This window comes from Rhipicephalus sanguineus, chromosome 2, assembly GCF_013339695.2.
Source record: "Rhipicephalus sanguineus isolate Rsan-2018 chromosome 2, BIME_Rsan_1.4, whole genome shotgun sequence".
Classification (NCBI taxonomy): Eukaryota; Metazoa; Arthropoda; class Arachnida; order Ixodida; family Ixodidae; genus Rhipicephalus; species Rhipicephalus sanguineus.
Window position 1 is genome coordinate 32,892,068 of NC_051177.1, and position 17,864 is coordinate 32,909,931.

The following is a 17,864-nucleotide window of genomic DNA, read 5'->3' on the forward strand; positions in this document are numbered from 1 at the left end:
ATTAATAGGACCAAAATCAGTATCGGCTAAAATTTCTTATTGCGAATAGTTCTAGCAAAAGATTAATAAATTCCGTGGTCTTTTGTGCCAAAACCACGATATGATTATGATGCATGGCACAGTGGGGGATTGCAGATTAATTCTGAACGCCTGGAGTTCTTTAACGAGCATCTAAATCTAAACGCATGGGTGTTTTGCAGTTTGCCCCTATCAGTACAGAGCTGCCCTGGCTGGGAACCGAACGCGCATCCTCGAGGTCTGCAGCGTGACACCTCACCTGCTTAACAGCGGCTTAACAATTCAATCATAAGAGCTTATTGTGAATACGCAAAGGGGAAGTGAAGGGTGGGGTCCTTTAGCGTTACCCAATTCTGCCCAAGAACTTACATTCTGTGCCCGAATGCGAACCTTGAGAATAGGAATTGAACCTGAGACATCGCGCTGAGCCTCAGAACACCCTAGCTGAAAGGAATGGGTTCACTCCTTTGAAGAAATGGCAGATAGAGCCAAGATGACATGCACAAAAACAAGCCGCATATGTGAAGAACGCAAATGCACCCCATGCCATTCTAATGCCAATAAGGCTGCATATAGATAAGCCGTATGTGTTAGGGCCTTGAAAGGGAATTAATAGATGGTTGATGTCTGAATGAAAAGGCCTTGCATCTTTTCTACGCACTGCAACTGTGTGATTGTCTCCTCATGGCTCCTTTTCAGGTGTTGCCAAAAAGGAAATGTCGAAGCGAACCATCTTTGGAAATGAATATGGTAAACCGTATGATGTACGTATCGGTGATTACATACATACATACATACATACATACATACATACATACATACATACATACATACATACATACATACATACATACATACATACATACATACATACATACATACATACATACATACATACATACACACATACATACATGCATGCATGCATGCATGCATACATACATACATGCATACATACACACATACATACATACATACATACATACATACATACATACATACATACATACATACATACATACATACATACATACATACATACATACATACATACATACATACATACATACATACATACATACATACATACATACATACATACATACATACATACATACATACATACATACATACATACATACATACATACATACATACATACATACATATAATGAGCGAGAGCTGCTCCTTGAACAGGAAACCAAAGTACTGCAAGTATAGGGCATGTGTAACGACCAGCGCGTTTATGCACACAGCGACGTAATTCAACGAATTGTGCGATCTGCCGTTGACCTTGCATGTACGTCGTCGACAGGTAAATAATTTGTTGCAACAAACTGCTCATTTCGATACATTTGATTTCGAAATTAGCCGAACACGCAAGCGCATTGCGCAACGCACGTGGGAAACGCTTCCACCATTCAGGATATATGCATGTTCCTTAGAAAACGGTGTCGTACATGCATAATAACTTATTACAACGCAACAGAAGACTACCTAACGAATTTTCTTTATATAACTAAGAATCGCGGAGAACGTATACAAGCATATAAAATTAAGTGCTCTGACTGACTCCTCAACAGATCTCAGCCTTAAATGGACACGTACAGCTGTTACCCTGTTCTGCTCTAGCACTCTCTTTTCTCGAAGCATTTATTGACAACTAAACGTACGTAATTGAACGCATCTGGAAAAAGTCCTGTCGGTGGGCCGTGAAAAGGAGCGATTCACGCAGGCCGCGAAGCACTGGCTTCGTCTGCCTCCTTGTGGTCAGTCACTTGCGCTGCGAGGCCGCCGTCGACCAGAGCGGTCAAAATTCGATTCGGGTCGAAAGGATAGCTCGGAGTAAGTCTCCTCGAACGAATAGAAAGGCGACATCAGCGGAGTAGGTGTCTTCTTGCCTCCCGCTGCCGCCGCCTTGTCGGTCCACACCGACGTTTTCTACGGCAGAGGCATTGGTAGCAACGGCCCTGGCCTAACCAGCCGACTAGGGCCACGGAGCCTCATCATTCTGCAGGCTGCACCGCACGCGGCTCCTGAGGCTGCCGGCAGTGTCTGCAGACGCGAGCCTGTCAATGAGCGGCAGAGGCTAGAGCGCCGCCTAGCCTTGCGCCACTGGGAAGGCGCCTCCGACTCGGAGCTCGCCGTCGTGTCCGCAGTGTCGTACTTGAACGCCTCCGGTGGTGGCTCCAGAGGCACCACGGTGGTGAGCGAGTCGTCGAACGAGACGGCCCGCGTTGACGAGGTCGCTCTTGCCGGCTCAGAACGTCACCTGGCGCGCTGGGCTCTGGGGCGGTCGCCTGTCGGGGCGGCGACTGCAGGATGGCGTTGTAGATGGACTCGAAGCTGGGTTCGACCAGGGCCGTGTCCACAGTAGCGGCCGGCTCTTTTGGTTAGCTCTGATAGCAATCCTGCCTTGGGCGAGACCATGCCGAAGGCCTGCTGTCCCGGATGCACGCTCCGAACCACGCCTCCTGGTAGGCGTATGGCCACAGAGGAATCTGGCAGAAAGAAGACGTGTTGCGAAGATAGCGACGTGGCGAAATGAACTGTCGGTGCCGTCGTCCTAGCTGCTGGTGCTTCCTCGACCCACTCTTGGAAACCGCACCTTCTTGCTCCAGCCGACGTTCACGGTCGGCAGTCTTGACAGACGACTTGACTAGGCTCGGACGCTGTGGCTTCCGGAGAGTGTCCGGGCATTTACTTCCATTCTCTGTAAGAGCAGCTGCCTCCAGTGAAGCGGAAAGCTGCTCTCCTGAAATCCTGGCTGCAACTGACTTCAGGCATGCCTTCTCACATATCGGCTCGCTGACGCCGATTTGGTGGCTTCCGTTCAAATCCGGTGCCTGTTTCTCCTTGTGTAGAGCTTCGAGCGTTATATCTTGGCGCTGTGTTGCGCCCTCAGCGGCGGCAGCCTTAGAAATGTGCACTGCACTTAAGTTCCTGAGGCCAACCTCCGGGTGCTGCACTAAGATCAAATCGCTCAGCTTGAGCGACTGCTCGAAACTGTTATCGTCAGACGCCAGCGTGTCGGCGTCCCTTCCAGATGAAACGGTGCTCCGTGGAAGCAACATCTCCGGTGTGGACTCGGAACTTTCCCGAGCAGGCTCACCGATCATGCTCGTGCTGAGGAGAGCAGCTTCGGAGGCAACCGGAGAAGCTGTTGCACTGGGCTGCGTTCGGTCATCGATCTTGAAGAGCACGTAGTGAGTTTCGTCGAAAGTCGTCGCCGACTTCGCCATGGGACGGCGTCCTGCGTGCTGACGCAGGTAGTGCTTGTTGCCCAGCATGACTAACCTTTTGACGTCATCTGTCCAGGGGCGATCCGTGGCCACGCGAGGGCCGACCTCGCGCCTTCGAGTCTTCCTGAGCTGAGGCCAGCCAGAACGACCCGCTGGTTTCGGCTCCGGCAGTAGCTGCGCCTGAGTGCCGCACTCGGTCAGCGAAGACGCGGGTGGCCGCGAGTTCTCCGTCTGCACTGCCGATGACGACGTCAGTCGCGGCAACGGCATGCGGAGCACGAGGCTGCCGTCGCCCGTCTCGTGAGACGTCGCCGCCACGCTGCGCTCCAACCTCGGAAGGTCGGCAAGATCGGTTAGGCGGTGGCGGCACTGCAGCTGGAGTTGGAGGAGACGAACGAAAGCGACATGGATCCAGAAGGTGGAAACGAGCCGTCGTCGGAGTCGCTCATGGTGAGCCGCACCCTTAGAATTTCTTTTGACGAATTGTCGCTGTCGATAGAAGTCGTCGTCTTCGCCGCCTTGAACGCGATTTTGCCATCTGGCGTGACTGCAGTGGATACGACGCTGCTCGACGACTCGGCCACGTCTCCGCTCGTGGCGGTTGCTCCAGAGCCAGTCCCGGAAGCTCCTTTTGACGAACTTTCGATGGCTGCTTTATCGAATTTCTCGTCATTCATGGCTGACTGGTTCGAGGTTTGCGAGGTGCTGGTTCGTGACGATTCGTGCAGGTCCCTTTCGGTACCCTGATAGCCAGCTAGCACAAAAAAAAAACAGATAAGAAAGGAATTGACCAGGGACACTGACATTTAATTAAACGAACAGGAAGGCTGTCATCAGCTAAAAATGAAACAGCCGACAAATAAAATGGGTGAAGTACGTGTTTTTCTGTCTTTTCTTTCGGCGGTACTGCATGAAAGTGGTTGTCAGGTAGGATCACAACTGCATCGCGAACTGACAATGCCACGCTTCATCGTAAAGTTCATATATCGTTCCACACCTAGTAGCTCATCTTAACAAACATTGGTGTGTTTGTGTTTTGTAATGTATCAACTTTCGTTTGTATGCTTTGTCATTGGTAATCTAACGCTTATGTCTTTTTTTCTCCACTGCCATCTTTTGTACGCCTCATTTCACTACTAATGTAACTCGTTGGGTTTTCTGCTGCCTACCAGACTATGCCACTCAAGCCACCCATAGCATTGGCAGGCCTAATCACATGTATTGTTTGATTTAAATAAAAAGTATTATTATTATTATTATTATTATTATTATTATTATTATTATTATTATTGTTGTTGTTGTTGTTGTTGTTGTTGTTGTTGTTGTTGTTGTTGTTGTTGTTTGTTGTTGTTGTGTTGTTGTTGTTGTTGTGTTGTTGTTTTGTTGTTGTTGTTGTTGTTGTTGTTGTTGTTGCATAAACCTGCGTTACAGCTCGCGCATCGGCGTGATCGACGGTGCCACGAGCTCTAATCTCTGTAGAAATCATTTCGCTAAAATAATTTCAAATTACTTGTCCGGTCGTCTTTGAACTTACAGGCCATCTCGCTCTCCATGCTGGCGAGGACTTCCGCGAATGGCCTCTCGGCAAAGTGCACCGGAGGCTGAAGTTGTTTCGCGATGTACTCCTGGTACGGCGGCTTTTGCGCTGAAAGCGACGGTGTGGTCTCTGATGGAGCGGACGACACCGAGGATTTCTTGCGGCGCACGCTTCGGATACCGCCGACGTCTGAGAACGTCAGCGAAATATCCCTAGGCCCACTGGTGTTTCCTACCATTTCTGACAGTCTTAAAGATCCCCCATCCTTGGGCGGCCTTTGCGCAGCGTAAGCGGCACCGATGTCGACCCAGCCACGATAGTCTTGCGGCACACCGACAAGTATCGGCTCTGGAGTTCGCCCGCCTATCCTGTCGCTACCGTACTTCGCGTCGTCGGCAGTGCTCTCCCTGGTCGTCGTCGTCTGTGACGACTGCTCTGCAGGCGTTATTTCTTCTTTCGACTTCATTTTTTTTATCGTACTTTCTGTGGTTTGATTCATAGGAAGCTGCATAGCCTCTGCAGGTGTCTTTTGCTTCGTAATATGAAGCTCTGTACTGGGCACTGCCTCTGATAGCTCCGGTGTCTCTGGCACTGCAATCTTGCCCGTTAATTGCTTTATGCTAAGTGGTTTTTGCTTCGCGGCTGTCTGCTCCTGCGAAAGTTCTTCCATGCGGAGGTACGGCAGCACTGGCAAAGCAGGCTTTCGAGTTACTGATTTTTGAGTGACTCCGCCGGCGATCATGTCGGAGAACTGTTGAGAGGTTCCCGCAGAGCTCTCCTCTGTGCGTCCTGTGATCACCGAGTGCGTTTTCGGCGTCCTGTGGGCACTGTGGGGTGTGCCGGAGTGTTTCGCGTTGCGACGCTTCCGTTTGACAGGACTCTGAACATAAGTGATTCCGTCTTCGACTGAAGAAGTAGGCTCTACCTTGTCGTGCGTTTTATCAGCCTAGAAAGTAGGCAAGCCAATTCGCCGACTTTTTCGATGTCGAGGTAGTCGGCTTGCTTATGCTGCATTTTTTCTGCCGAGCCACTATCGACAAGCAAACTTTCCAGTCTCGCATTTTGACTGGGCGTCTTGTAGCCAGCAATTTCCGCTGAGCCGACATCGTCATTCGCATCCTTGATGACTGTCAATGCTGGCCGTTTGTCGACGCTGTTATCGGCAAGTGGTTTTATAATATCCAGCACCTTCAGCCCAGCAATGTTCTGCTCCGTAGGTTGCACTTGCAACTCCACTCCGTTTTCGTCCAGATTGGCACCGGCTATTGAAACGGCGACTGGCACACGACCTTGCCGAGTAGCTTTGCTCTCGGCCTTCTCGGCTTGTGGAACAGATAGAGCCCTGTTCTGCTCTGTCCTGTCCTCTGTGACGGAACTTGTCAAAAACAGGTGGCGACGACGAACGCCTTTTCGCTTTGATCGAGCCTGCGTTCAGCGAGATTTTCTCCGGTATTGTACCGAAGCGGTCGTTTTTATCTGTTAACTGTAAATGTGGCTGGGTTTTCACATCATGTTCTCGGCCCAGCTGCAAGGTTTTGTCAATAGCTATTTTTTCGATCACCTTCGGTGGGGCTTGTTTGCCTTGCTTCATGTCCGTATTCTGCTTTTTTGCCGGTTTGGTTGACGCGATGAAACCGTGGACAGGAACAGTGGTGCCAAATGTTGGACCTGTGTCAATGAATGAAAATGGTTACTCGTCATGTTTTACGTGTGGTGATATCTACAAAGGTATTCAAAAAGAGGGACAAAGGGAAGATAAAATATAAGCAGAACATGCAAGCGTCTACTGTATACCGCTATTTTTATGAAAAGGAAACAAAATCCATGCTTGAGCAACGTGTAAAGATTGTATGCAAGAGCCACCTGGACACAAATAAACAAGTGGCGAGTAACAGTTGGCCGAAAACTAAGGCAGGGCTTTATCAATCAAACATGACGTGCTGACATGCACAGGCATCATAGTAATAACCATGGCTAGAAAGTGCAGCTAAGTATTTTTCATCTGGAACTCTATCTCATCCGGACAACGCTTACAATAGTCTTGATTTGCACATTTGGCCAATGCTTTCGTGAGGCCAACTTTCGTTTAAGCCCGAATCAACCGCAACCTCCTTGCCCGTAGTCGCAAGAAATGTTCTTTCAGCAACGATAAATATCTCACCAGTAGTCGGCGGTTCGGCGTCCCTCTGCGCCTCACTGGCGACCGTCGCGACCTTCTGCGGAGCAGCTTCCGCGGAGTGACTTGGGCGGAGCCGCACTGCGCGGCAGCTGCCGCGACAGGCAGTGGTTCGGCGGACACCGAGCACCTCGTCGGCAACGTGCCACAGAGGTCGTCGTAGAACCGAGCCTTCAGGGTGCGCCGGCGCTTCAGGTCCTTCATGAACGAGTCATCCGTGGACTCCGATGGAGAAAGCTCTGGCCTTCGGAGCGACACCACGGGCGGAGGGCTTGGGGCCGTTCCCATAGACCTACGGTTATCACAGCACGCGCCGGATATAGTGCAGTGCCTTGGGTTCGGCCCCAGTGACATTTCCACATACAGTGTATTATTATTAAAATTCACGGTAGTTATACTGACTATCTTGTGCCGATGCGGTGGCGGCAACGTTTGCGACAGGTCAGATGGCGAGGATTTACTGCTTCACTTTATACGAGGAATAGTATCGTACGTGTGAACCAACAAAACTGAGTGACATCAGACTACATAGCGTTATAAAAGAAGGTAAACGTGCAAACACAGACACAATAGAGGGCGTTTGTGTTGTCTTTATCTCTTTTAGTGTATCCGTGTTTGCACGCGTATACCTAATTTTATCATGGATCCGTGCCAACTAGCTCAACTTCCTGTTGTTCCACATATAAAGTGTTTCCATTTTATGATTTTACGGCTGCTGCTCGCGGCAGTTACTGGAACGTGTACGAGCACAGATCCATGCTCCCGTCGCGTAGAAGAAGGTATTAAAGAGATGCCAAACTCTTGTAACACAAGAAGGTGAAAACCTTGCTGCCCTCATCTAGGATAAGCTGCAGCGAGCAGTACATACATATGATGGAACCTTTGAACGCATTATGCAAGCCCCTTTGCGTGTTGTGCATCATTTACGTTTTCTGCTCGCCACGCTCGCCTCTATTCCACTTCTCGCGTCCGCATGCAGTTCGGCATCCTTTTGTCTTCGGCGTCGTGCTCGTACAGACGCTTAAGTATGAACAGCGGTTCTTCCGCAGTGGCATACTTGCGCGGCCGTCCCCGCGAGCCGCAAGGATGGGCACGCTCCATACATCGCTCGCCTCTTCTCCGCCGACTAGTGCCGCCGGCAACAGCCGACGCTGCGGCATCTGCGCCTGGTTTGACTCAAACGCGTACTTAGTGCGCCCACTTTTCAGCTCAACAACGCCTGTTACTCTGCATAATAAAGCCGAGAGAGAGAGTGGTTCGTGAAAGAAATGAAAAGGGGCGCTATTTTCTGCCTCCCGTCGTGGGGGCACGGCTCAGCGCCCTTAGGAATGGGGAAGCGGAAGTAAAGATGATAGAAGAAAGGAAGATAGAAGGAGAGATTAGCGTGGCAAGAGTGTCTTGTCAACGAAGGCGGGAACACGAAGCCAAAGGGCTCGTCTATAAGGTGGCGAGGTCCGCAGAAGCCGCAAACTCGAGGAAGGCTCGCAGGGCTTGTAGCTTTCACCCGTGCGCGAAAGAGAAAGTCCTCCACGTTTCGGCTGCGCGCGCATACGTTTTCTCACTCGCTCACAGCTTCTTTCCGAATACTTCCGCAGAGGGTTTTTTTTTTTTTTGGTCACGGTGCATCTCGGTTCATCATCCACGGCTCACCGCGGCGACCTCCGACATAGACACCTAAGGCTTTCGCCTTAAAACAAGGGTGTATGTGTAGGTATATCTACGGTTCATTCATGGTGTTGCTTTACTCAGCTCGAGGGCGCAGGTTCCGCTCCCTACGACCGCGGCCGCATTCGATGGGGTGAATGCTAAAACAGCGGTGTATTCAGATGTAAGTGACTGTTAAAGGTGTCCAGGAGGACAAACAATCCGTCATCCCTCACAACACGGCGTGCCTCTTATGATCTACTTTTTCCACTTTAAAAGTTATAGAGCTGAATTTGGAAACTATAGCTGCTCTTCTCTGCATCCTAAAGAGTGGGCTTATCGTACGTGCCTTCGTTTGTGCGTTTCGATGGTTACGACGACCTGTTGCTTGTCGAAGACCCTCTGCATCTGCTCGTCCTTGGGTCCAAGCATATGCATCGGCGACGAGCTGCTGCTGCTGCCGAGTTCGTTGTAGTCGAGCTCGCCACCTAAACATTGAATGCCTAAATGAAAATCCGGCGACTATTCCCATTCCTGGCAAACACTCATGTATACTTCAGTACTGCACGTTTATTATCACTCGAATACAAAGTAAAACTTCGCGTAAAAGGGGCGGCCTGTACCGGTCTTTCGCCCGTCCAGGCTGGGCAGCTGTCGTCCCTTGCGCGTACGGCGTGGCGTCGCAAACGGGTCTTCCTCCGGCTTATCGGCGACGGAGGAGCCGCTCGAGTGCATTTCCAGCTGCTCGTCACCCTCGGAGGATGAACTGTCGGCCTCTGCACAGTCGACAAACGCGAGGTCTGCAACAAACGGACCAGAACATGAGCCACCCTCGATGCTAAATGCACGAAGCCCTGGCCATAAGATCGTAAGCCCTTGTATATGTTAGCCAAGTTGAGAGTGCTGCGCGTGTTTTTCGATTTGAACCATAAATTTGAGGGAAAGCAACTTCTTCAAAACTTAGAAAAATTTAACCCCATATTCCCGTTCTTATATGCGATATAGTATCCACTAACAACTTCATGCGACTTCAATATATAAACTCAAAAACTGAATCTTGTAAAGCAAACTGTTGTGGGCGTTTCCCAAGAAGTACTTGCTTTCCACAGCATGTAGATGCAGTAAAATATTAATGTAGAAGATGACAGCACACTGTTGCTCGCGTCAAGTGCGTTAAAGACAGTCAGAGAGTCTGTATACAAAAACTGTCGTGGTAGCTTTGGCGGCCGCGGGTGTTGCGCTAGCACAAGAGTGCGGGCTGGGTTCCAGGTCCATGGCGGAAGCATTTTCGTGAGCATTTGTGGAAAGCATGCAAAAAAAGATGGCCACGCCATCTGTATCAGTAATGCGACGAAAGGGGCTATTGGTTCATGTCGTCCTTCGTAGCGTCTCGCTACCGTAAGCGCATCGCCAAGCCAAGCCATCCGTGTCAGAGCGGGTAGCATGAGGCTTGCCAAACATGTTATTTCTGGCGCAATGCTTGAAACATGAAGATGCTATATGCTATATGGATCTGAGCTATCCTTTTTTAGTAACAGCTTTCGTGATGACATATCTCTTATGTAAACTATTTCACGCATCTGCGCATGCTCGGAAGTTTTCTTGGTTTGCGGCCTTTGCTGCCAATAAACCATTGGTAGTATGGCGCTCATAGTTTCTTTCTATGTTTCAAGCATTGCGGCCAGAAATAACATGCTAGCAAAGTTAGGCACCAACTCGCCCAGGAACAAGTTCTTCTACAGCATATGAGGCCTCATACTAAGAGACCTGCTTTCGTTTGTGGCGTAACGGTCAGCGCGTCCGGCTTCTACGCTCGAAAGTTGTGAGTCAGAGGTTCAAATTCTTCATTTTAATTTTATTCGAGCTGCCCGCGTGCCTTTTACTGGCGACAGTTCTAGGACACACGTACATTCTAGGCACACGTACATTTCTAAGAATCAGGCACACCTTGCGAACCTTGGCAGCCTGCCGGACCAGATGAAACGAGGCGGATGCGAAGGCGGCATCGACGAGTCCCGCAAGCACGAGCCACCATGGGGGCCGCGTGGCTGTCGCCGCGACTCCTCCTCATGCGCCTCGCTGCCGTCATTGTCTCCCGCCGAATACGCTGGCTCGTTGCTGACGTCTGGCCAGGGCCTGTCCTGGGCCAGGATGCAAGTCGTCGAAGACATGGGTCGTGGCGTCTGAATTGCGCTTACGTTTGCGCCTTGAGCGGCGGCTGCTGCTAGTACTCCTGTTGCTGCTGCTGCTTGAATCGTCCCGCTCGCGCATCATCCTGCGTGCATCCCGAACATACTGCAGAGAGTGGTGTAGGCAGAAATGTTTGGTGTGGCACCTCCTTGATCTGATATGGGTCCGGTGCAGATAAGTGCGGTCGGGTGTCTTTTCTGATCTGTATCCCATGGGAAAAAAATCGAGGGCGGGGGGGGGTGGGTGGGGGGTGGGGGGGGGGGGGGGGTGGGGGGGGGTGACATGGGCTCGGTGTGCCGCCCCCTGGCTACGCCATTGACTGCAGACAAGTACCCTGAGACAGACCAATCGGCACTGATAGATATAGATAGATAGATAGATAGATAGATCGATAGATAGATAGAGATAGATAGATAGATAGATAGATGATAGATAGATAGATAGATAGATAGATAGATAGAGAGTAGATAGATAGATAGATAGAGATAGATAGATAGATAGATAGATAGATAGATAGATAGATAGGATAGATAGATAGATAGATAGATAGATAGATAGATAGATAGATAGATAGATAGATAGATAGATAGATAGATAGATAGATAGATAGATAGATAGATCTTAGAATGTGGGCTTTCCTTGTGGGCCGCCAGAATGCGGTCGTCGCCAGAGTGCCCGACGAATTTGGACTCAAGCAAGCACGACCAGCATCTGTGAGCTTGACGAGGTCATTGCACTGCGGCGCCTTAGTGGTAAATTTCTTTGTGCGGTAGCATCACATGTATCACGTATGTCTCACTTACTTTGATAGGCATAGCCAGCACCAGGAGCAGCAAAGCCAGGGCCAGCATTACGCTAAGGGCGATGGGTAACCATGTCGCCTCCTTGATTTGAAGCGTAATGAGTTCATTTCAGAGCAGTACTTCGAGTACTACTAAAACAGTATATGGCTACGTCGCCAATTAATAATTAATCAGTAAGAGATTGCTAAAGACGTGTAATCGTCACTACATGAAACACGATAATCTGCCTCATCTGCATGTCGGACTATATAATTTACGGGTCATCGAATTAAAGTGGGCCATGCCACTTTAATTTTCTCATAGTGGGCTCAACACTTGTCAAAAAACCATTCACTAGAGACATGTGCAAATCAGTTTATCATCGCTAAGTGACCTGCGTAGCCCCCTGCAACACCGACATCATCACCTAACGCATGCAGTCCGACACTAGAACTGGAAGTACAACTCACGCAACAGGCAAAGCCTAGCTGCTGTCAACTCGAATGGGTGCGAGCAGTGCAGAAGGAATTGACGCACTGCACGTTCGGGTTGCCGTAGCTGCACTCCTGGTTGCTGACCGCACGCTTCGTTGAGGTTCTTGGCTGCAACGTTGAAGGGCGTGCATTCGGTCTAAAGTTCTGTGTGTTCAAAATTTCTTATTTTTCTGAAAGATGACGGTCGTAAATCATATGTTGTCTCAAATTTACTGGATGCCTGTGTTAAAGTCGACATACGAGTAAGAGGTGATTTGCATGCAGTGCCTTAGTAGCAACGTGAAACCGGATATGACTATGTTCTCACCTCGAACACACTTGTGGATGCCACCCCACTGACGTAGATCGGTGTCGATGTAGCGCATGCGCACTTTGACGCGCTGTTCTCTTTGCTGTAAAACGCAGAAAACGTTCGCTTTCAATCCCATAGACATCGTCTTGTATAATAATACACATCTACTCTCCGGTAGCTCTTTTTCATTTGCATCTTAGCTCGCGGACAATTGTCAAAGCTACGCTATAAACGGCGCGCTGCGCAGTAAATAGATCACAGAGAAGGTGAGTCAGCGTCGCGCTGGTTGGCCGGAGCAACCCCGCGCTTTGCTGACGTAAGCAGCAACGTCACCTCGAGAAACGCGGTTTATGCACGGCGGGCGCTTCTGTGCCCGGATTTGGCCTCGCAGCCCCTGAAACCAACCTTGAAGATTCTAGAGCGGGAGTTCAGCGAATATATATATACGATAAGCAAACATTACGGGTGAGGGAGGTTTAACCCTCCTACCAACCCGCTGGCTACGCCAGCGCTTATCGCATTCGTTCTGAATACCGCGACAGACTCAGTGGACGCACCTGATGCAGGCGAGACCGAGAAGCGCGTTGCACTGTCCTTCGTGTGAGCAGTCCGAGCCGAAGCCGAGGGGTAATGCCGTTGATCCTGGTGTCCCGTTGGAAGCGGTGGTGCCGATTGATGTAGTAGCCAGTGCCGCCGCGGTAATAGCTGTTCGGTGAGTTATAAGAAAGCGAAAGAGGCATAAAAAGATGATGTTTCCATAAAATAGATATGTGGTCACGTGGTTATATGACGTCACGTGGTCGTGACGTCGACGAAGACAACAGTCAGCACGTCCGAGATGAAACTGTTTATTTGGCCGAACTTGTGGCCGAGAAACTCAGAACTAGAACTACAGCAATACACGCTGTACAATGATAGCGGCGAACAGGGCGTCGTCCGTCGATCAACTGACAAGCGGTCAAGCGCGTCGGCTTTTATACAGGCGCTATGGAACTTTCCAGCAATATCGCTGGTGGCGGCGTTATCTCTCGACAAAGCTGGAACATTCACGTGCGGCGCGCAATCTTAACAAAACGATCTACTAAAATCGTGAAGCTTCTCGAACACTGCTTCGCGGACAGCGTCGAGCGTTGATAACCGTCCTTGCTGGTCAAACTCGAACACATCAAAATAAAAGAAGAAGCGGGCGTGGCAATATGTGCAGTTTCATAAAATATAGTGGTGTATATAGGCGCAGGTTACCAATCACTGTTACATTCTGAAGAGGATGGAAAGAAAATATTAAAATGGCCAACGCTAGAAACGTAAGCCATGACGTCACGTGGTCATGGCTTACGTGGTCACGTGGTCACGTGGTCGCGAGCCTATACGGGCAGTCAAAAAACAGTTTCCGAACAAAGCAGCCATTCCGGGACTGTTGCTGCGTGTTTTATATATGGGGCAACAGCGCGCGGCTACCCTATTGGAATAGCTCCGAGGTCGAATTCACAAAGCTTTTCTAAGTGTCCTTCAACACTGGCCGCGGTTGCCCTCGATTCTATGTATACAGCACCCTCACAGAACGTTTTAAGAATACGGAACCTGTTTTCTGCATCTTCCGGAAGGCGGCGAACGATGTTTACGCTAAAACCACCTTGGCAACAGCTAACGTCCGCAAAGGAAATACATTTTCTTTTTTTTTTCTTCTTAGAAACTAGGACTTCATGTAATTGCGCTAAAACGATGAAGACTAAAATTCGATCTTCCTGTGAAGTATGAGCAAGAACAAAGCACTGGTAAGAGCAGGCTCATTTCTTCTAAGATTTTGAGCGAAATGTTCACGTCCCCACAGGGGCCACGTTAGTATGCGCAATCATGCTATCTGAATGGCTGACGTAAGTTTATAACTCCAGATGTATATATGATGGAGTGCAGATGGCTAATACGCGAAGAGCTTCTCATATTAAAGGGGTCATGAATCACTTTTCCAAGTAATAATCTAATGGCCTCAGTATCGGAGTTTACTGCCTCCCGAATCAATTGCCGCAAAAATTTCTCGAATCCGTCAAGAATGAGCGGAGTTACGGGTTTTGGGCGCACGCTCTCAGCGCTTTCTCTCTTTTCTCGTGCCGACGAGCGCACTGGAAGCTACACGGGGAGGGATGGCACGAGGGAAAGAAGTTACGTCAGCGCGCGTCATGAAACGCGATCGCTCTCCCGCTGTGATTCGCGTGCGCGAGCGCGGCTACCGTGTACTGAGGAGTGCGGCGCCGGCAAGTGGTGGTACCCCGTGGCAAGAAGCGCATCTGATCCGAACGCCGCTCTCGATTTACGTCGGCTATCGGCCAATGAGGATGCTATGTCTTTTGCGACGCGGCGATGCAGATCGCGACGTCAATCGGCAGACGCCCCGCCCACCTACGAGAGTGAGAACCGGCCTCTGTTTGAAAAGAGGGCGCCTGAGAAAACAGCAACTTCGCGTTCTGCTTGTAGCCTTTACGCGGCGCGCATGACTGCAATATTTGGCTGAGCAGTTCATAGCCGTGTGAGCTTTCCGCAGGATGTGTTTTTCAACAAGCCCGAGGGGTGCTTCATGACCCCTTTAAGCATTGTTCATACCTGGATCAGAGCTCTTGCTACTGCTGCTGACATCAGTGTGATCGTGCTTGTCATGGACCATCCTGAAGTGGTCTCTGGCGCTGGTAAAAGAACATTTTATACATTCTTAAGACACGGCATGATTGAAAGCAACTACGAATATTGCACGTACATGTAGAGGTCTTCATCAGGCTTTTTGATGACTACTTCCCGACGCAACCTTGAGAGATAGCCATTTCACGCACAGGCTGACATTTTTTTTCCGATTGCAGTACGAGTTGTATGTGCATGCATGTGCACTTGCGCCACAATACATTCGGTGGCTAAAGGTGACGTCAGTACAATTCGGAGACAATTGACGTCTCACGACTTGTGTTCTAGAATGCCCAGAGTATGGGAAGTGGCATGTTGTGTTACTAGCCTGTATGCGCCATGTTGTGGTCTGCGATCGCTCTCTTAAATATCGTTGCGTTTCAGAGTGTGTTAGCAAGAGTAATTTCCAATCAAGCCTGAATTACCACTCTTAGTTGTTTCGAGTCCTGCGCAGCATTGGGCTCCCTTCATACGACGCAGACCCAATACTTACCAGAGGAGACAGGTTTGAGCGCTCTAAACGGTGATGTCACAAACATACCCCCCTCCCACCCCTTTTTGTTCGCCGGCGTCCCACCCTAGAAAACACATATCGCTCATCGCCTTTCGAAAACCGCCCACGGTTTTTTTTTTTTTTTGTAGAAGCGCTAGTCTACGTCTGATAGCGTCTCTGCACGAGACGCGCAGTGAGCTCAAAAGTTTTTCTGTAAGTGTAGCCTTTAACTAGATGTAAGAGAGCTCAGCTCACTCCATGGCTTCCAGCTGACAGACCACAAGCCGCAGGAATGCGCAGAAGACCACGCTGCTCGAGAACAGGGGCGTGCCTCGGTGCGCCATTCTGGGTTTCGCGCTGACGGTACGTGGACGCCTTCTCGAAGTCCGTCCAGCTCTTTGGACGTCTTGGGCTTCTTGTGCGGAATGAATAGGCAACCGTGGCCGCAGGTGAACGCGTGGAACGAGGCGGGCTGACACGCGACAAGCTCCTTCTGATGACGATGATGATGACCTCTTCCTAATGGCGTTCACCCACAGAGTAGAGTAGAGTAGATCCTATACACTCTGGCACACACCCACGCTGAGGGGATGGGCCAAGAACCGGGCGACTGGATGCTCGAGGTAAAGACCTAGGAAACTGAACAAATCTGGAAATTTAGATTAAAAATGAAACATCGAATAAATGAAGTTGCTTAACGAGCAAGTGGTCAGACTATCGTTTGGGCTTTCTAAGATAAATAATGACAGATTTCAAATCAAGGTTATGAACAGAGAAAAATAGACTAACACGGCTTCTTCTTTGTCTTCTTTTCTCCGCGTGCATCGTTTCGTCTCGTGTTCTTTCCCTGATTGTGCATGCCAACTGCGGAGATCGGCCGAGGTTCAGATTGCAGGTAAAGCAAAGAAAGAAAAAGAAAAATTACTGCACGATTAATTTATGGGGGATGCGACAAATTGTCTTCAAATCTACTTTGATGACATTTTCCCTAATACTGCAAAACACCTACCGAGTGACATGTTAAGAGCTACCCCACAGGTCTACCTGTTCAGAATGCAAGCAAACTTTGTCATTGCGACGGACGCGTCGCAGAGAGATGAAAAGAGTGGCATCGGCATATACTGCCCTGTTCTAGACTGGTCCTTTTCGCTCCGAATTCCAGATTACACACCCATCTTTATTGCAGAATTTTTAGCGATAGTTCTGGCCCTTCGTAAACTGCTCACATCAATAAATCCCGCAGTAATAATAACGGACTCATTATCAGTGTGCAGTGCGCTCACGGCATCCGGTGATACGAAAACATTGAAAGATTTCAAATCCCTAATACCTGATCACTTAACGTATGTTCGTTTGGTATGGGTACCTGGGCATAGAGGCCTATTTCTAAATGAAACAGCTGATGCATTAGCGAAAGCGGCATTAGACGGACCAGCTATTAATAACATCCCCATCAGCTTTTATGGTAGAGGCTAGATTTCGGAGGCAAATGATCATGCGAGAATTCAGTATACCATCTCTAGGAAATTCCCCGGACTTTAATCATCTATTGACACCCTAAAAAAGTTCAACATGTCATGCAGAGATCTGGAAGTTATAATTACGAAGTTGCGTTGTCGTATTCCATCATTAAATTTTTATTTATATAGAGCCGGCTTGGCACCATCACCCCTTTGTTCTTAGTGTAGGGAAGAGGAAACAATAGAACACTTTCTGATCTCTGGTCAAAAGTTTTCTAGATTACGAAAGACATCCCTAGAAACGCCGTTATGCATCATGGGATTAGAGTTGAGAACCTCAAATTTACTATCTCTAGGTGCACTTACCCTTGGGCACAGCAGCGGGAAAGTATGCGAAGCCATGCAAGATTTCATAGAACAATCAAAGAGATTTTCACAATAACCACAGTTCCAAAGTTCCATAGTTAACAAAAACCTAAATACAGCAAGATTCTTTTCTATATTAATTTATTTCTTATTTGATGAGAATTAATTGCACACGCTTTTTCCTTTTTTTAATTATTATTCTCTCAAAATTAACTTGTAACAAATCTTTTTGTTATACAAAATAAGAAATTATTCTGATTTCTAGTTTTTTAATATTTTTTAAGCTACCCGATTCTTGGCCAATCCCCCTGAGTGGGTGTGAGCCAGCAGCACAGGATCTACATCTACATCTACATCTTCATATCGGTATATCGGTATATAGGTATAACGTGGCAGCAGAAAGCACAGGACCGGGTTGATTGGCGGAACATGGGAGAGGCCTTTGCCCTGCAGTGGGCGTAGACAGGCTGATGATGATGATGATGATCGATTTGCAGTTA

The 17,864-nt window shown here is 49.0% G+C and overlaps 1 protein-coding gene across 1 annotated transcript in view; it reads right to left on the reverse strand.

The window, feature by feature from the left end:
- Positions 1-15,882, reverse strand: part of LOC125757333 (uncharacterized) — a 19,749-nt gene extending 3,867 nt beyond the window's left edge. Inside the window, exons 1-2 of the mRNA XM_049412808.1 lie at positions 15,794-15,882; positions 14,974-15,053 (exon numbers count right to left, since the gene is read on the reverse strand). Coding sequence (XP_049268765.1) covers positions 14,974-15,053; positions 15,794-15,882 — 169 coding nt within the window. The remainder of the gene's footprint in view (positions 1-14,973; positions 15,054-15,793) is intronic.
- Positions 15,883-17,864: the final 1,982 nt, after the last annotated feature.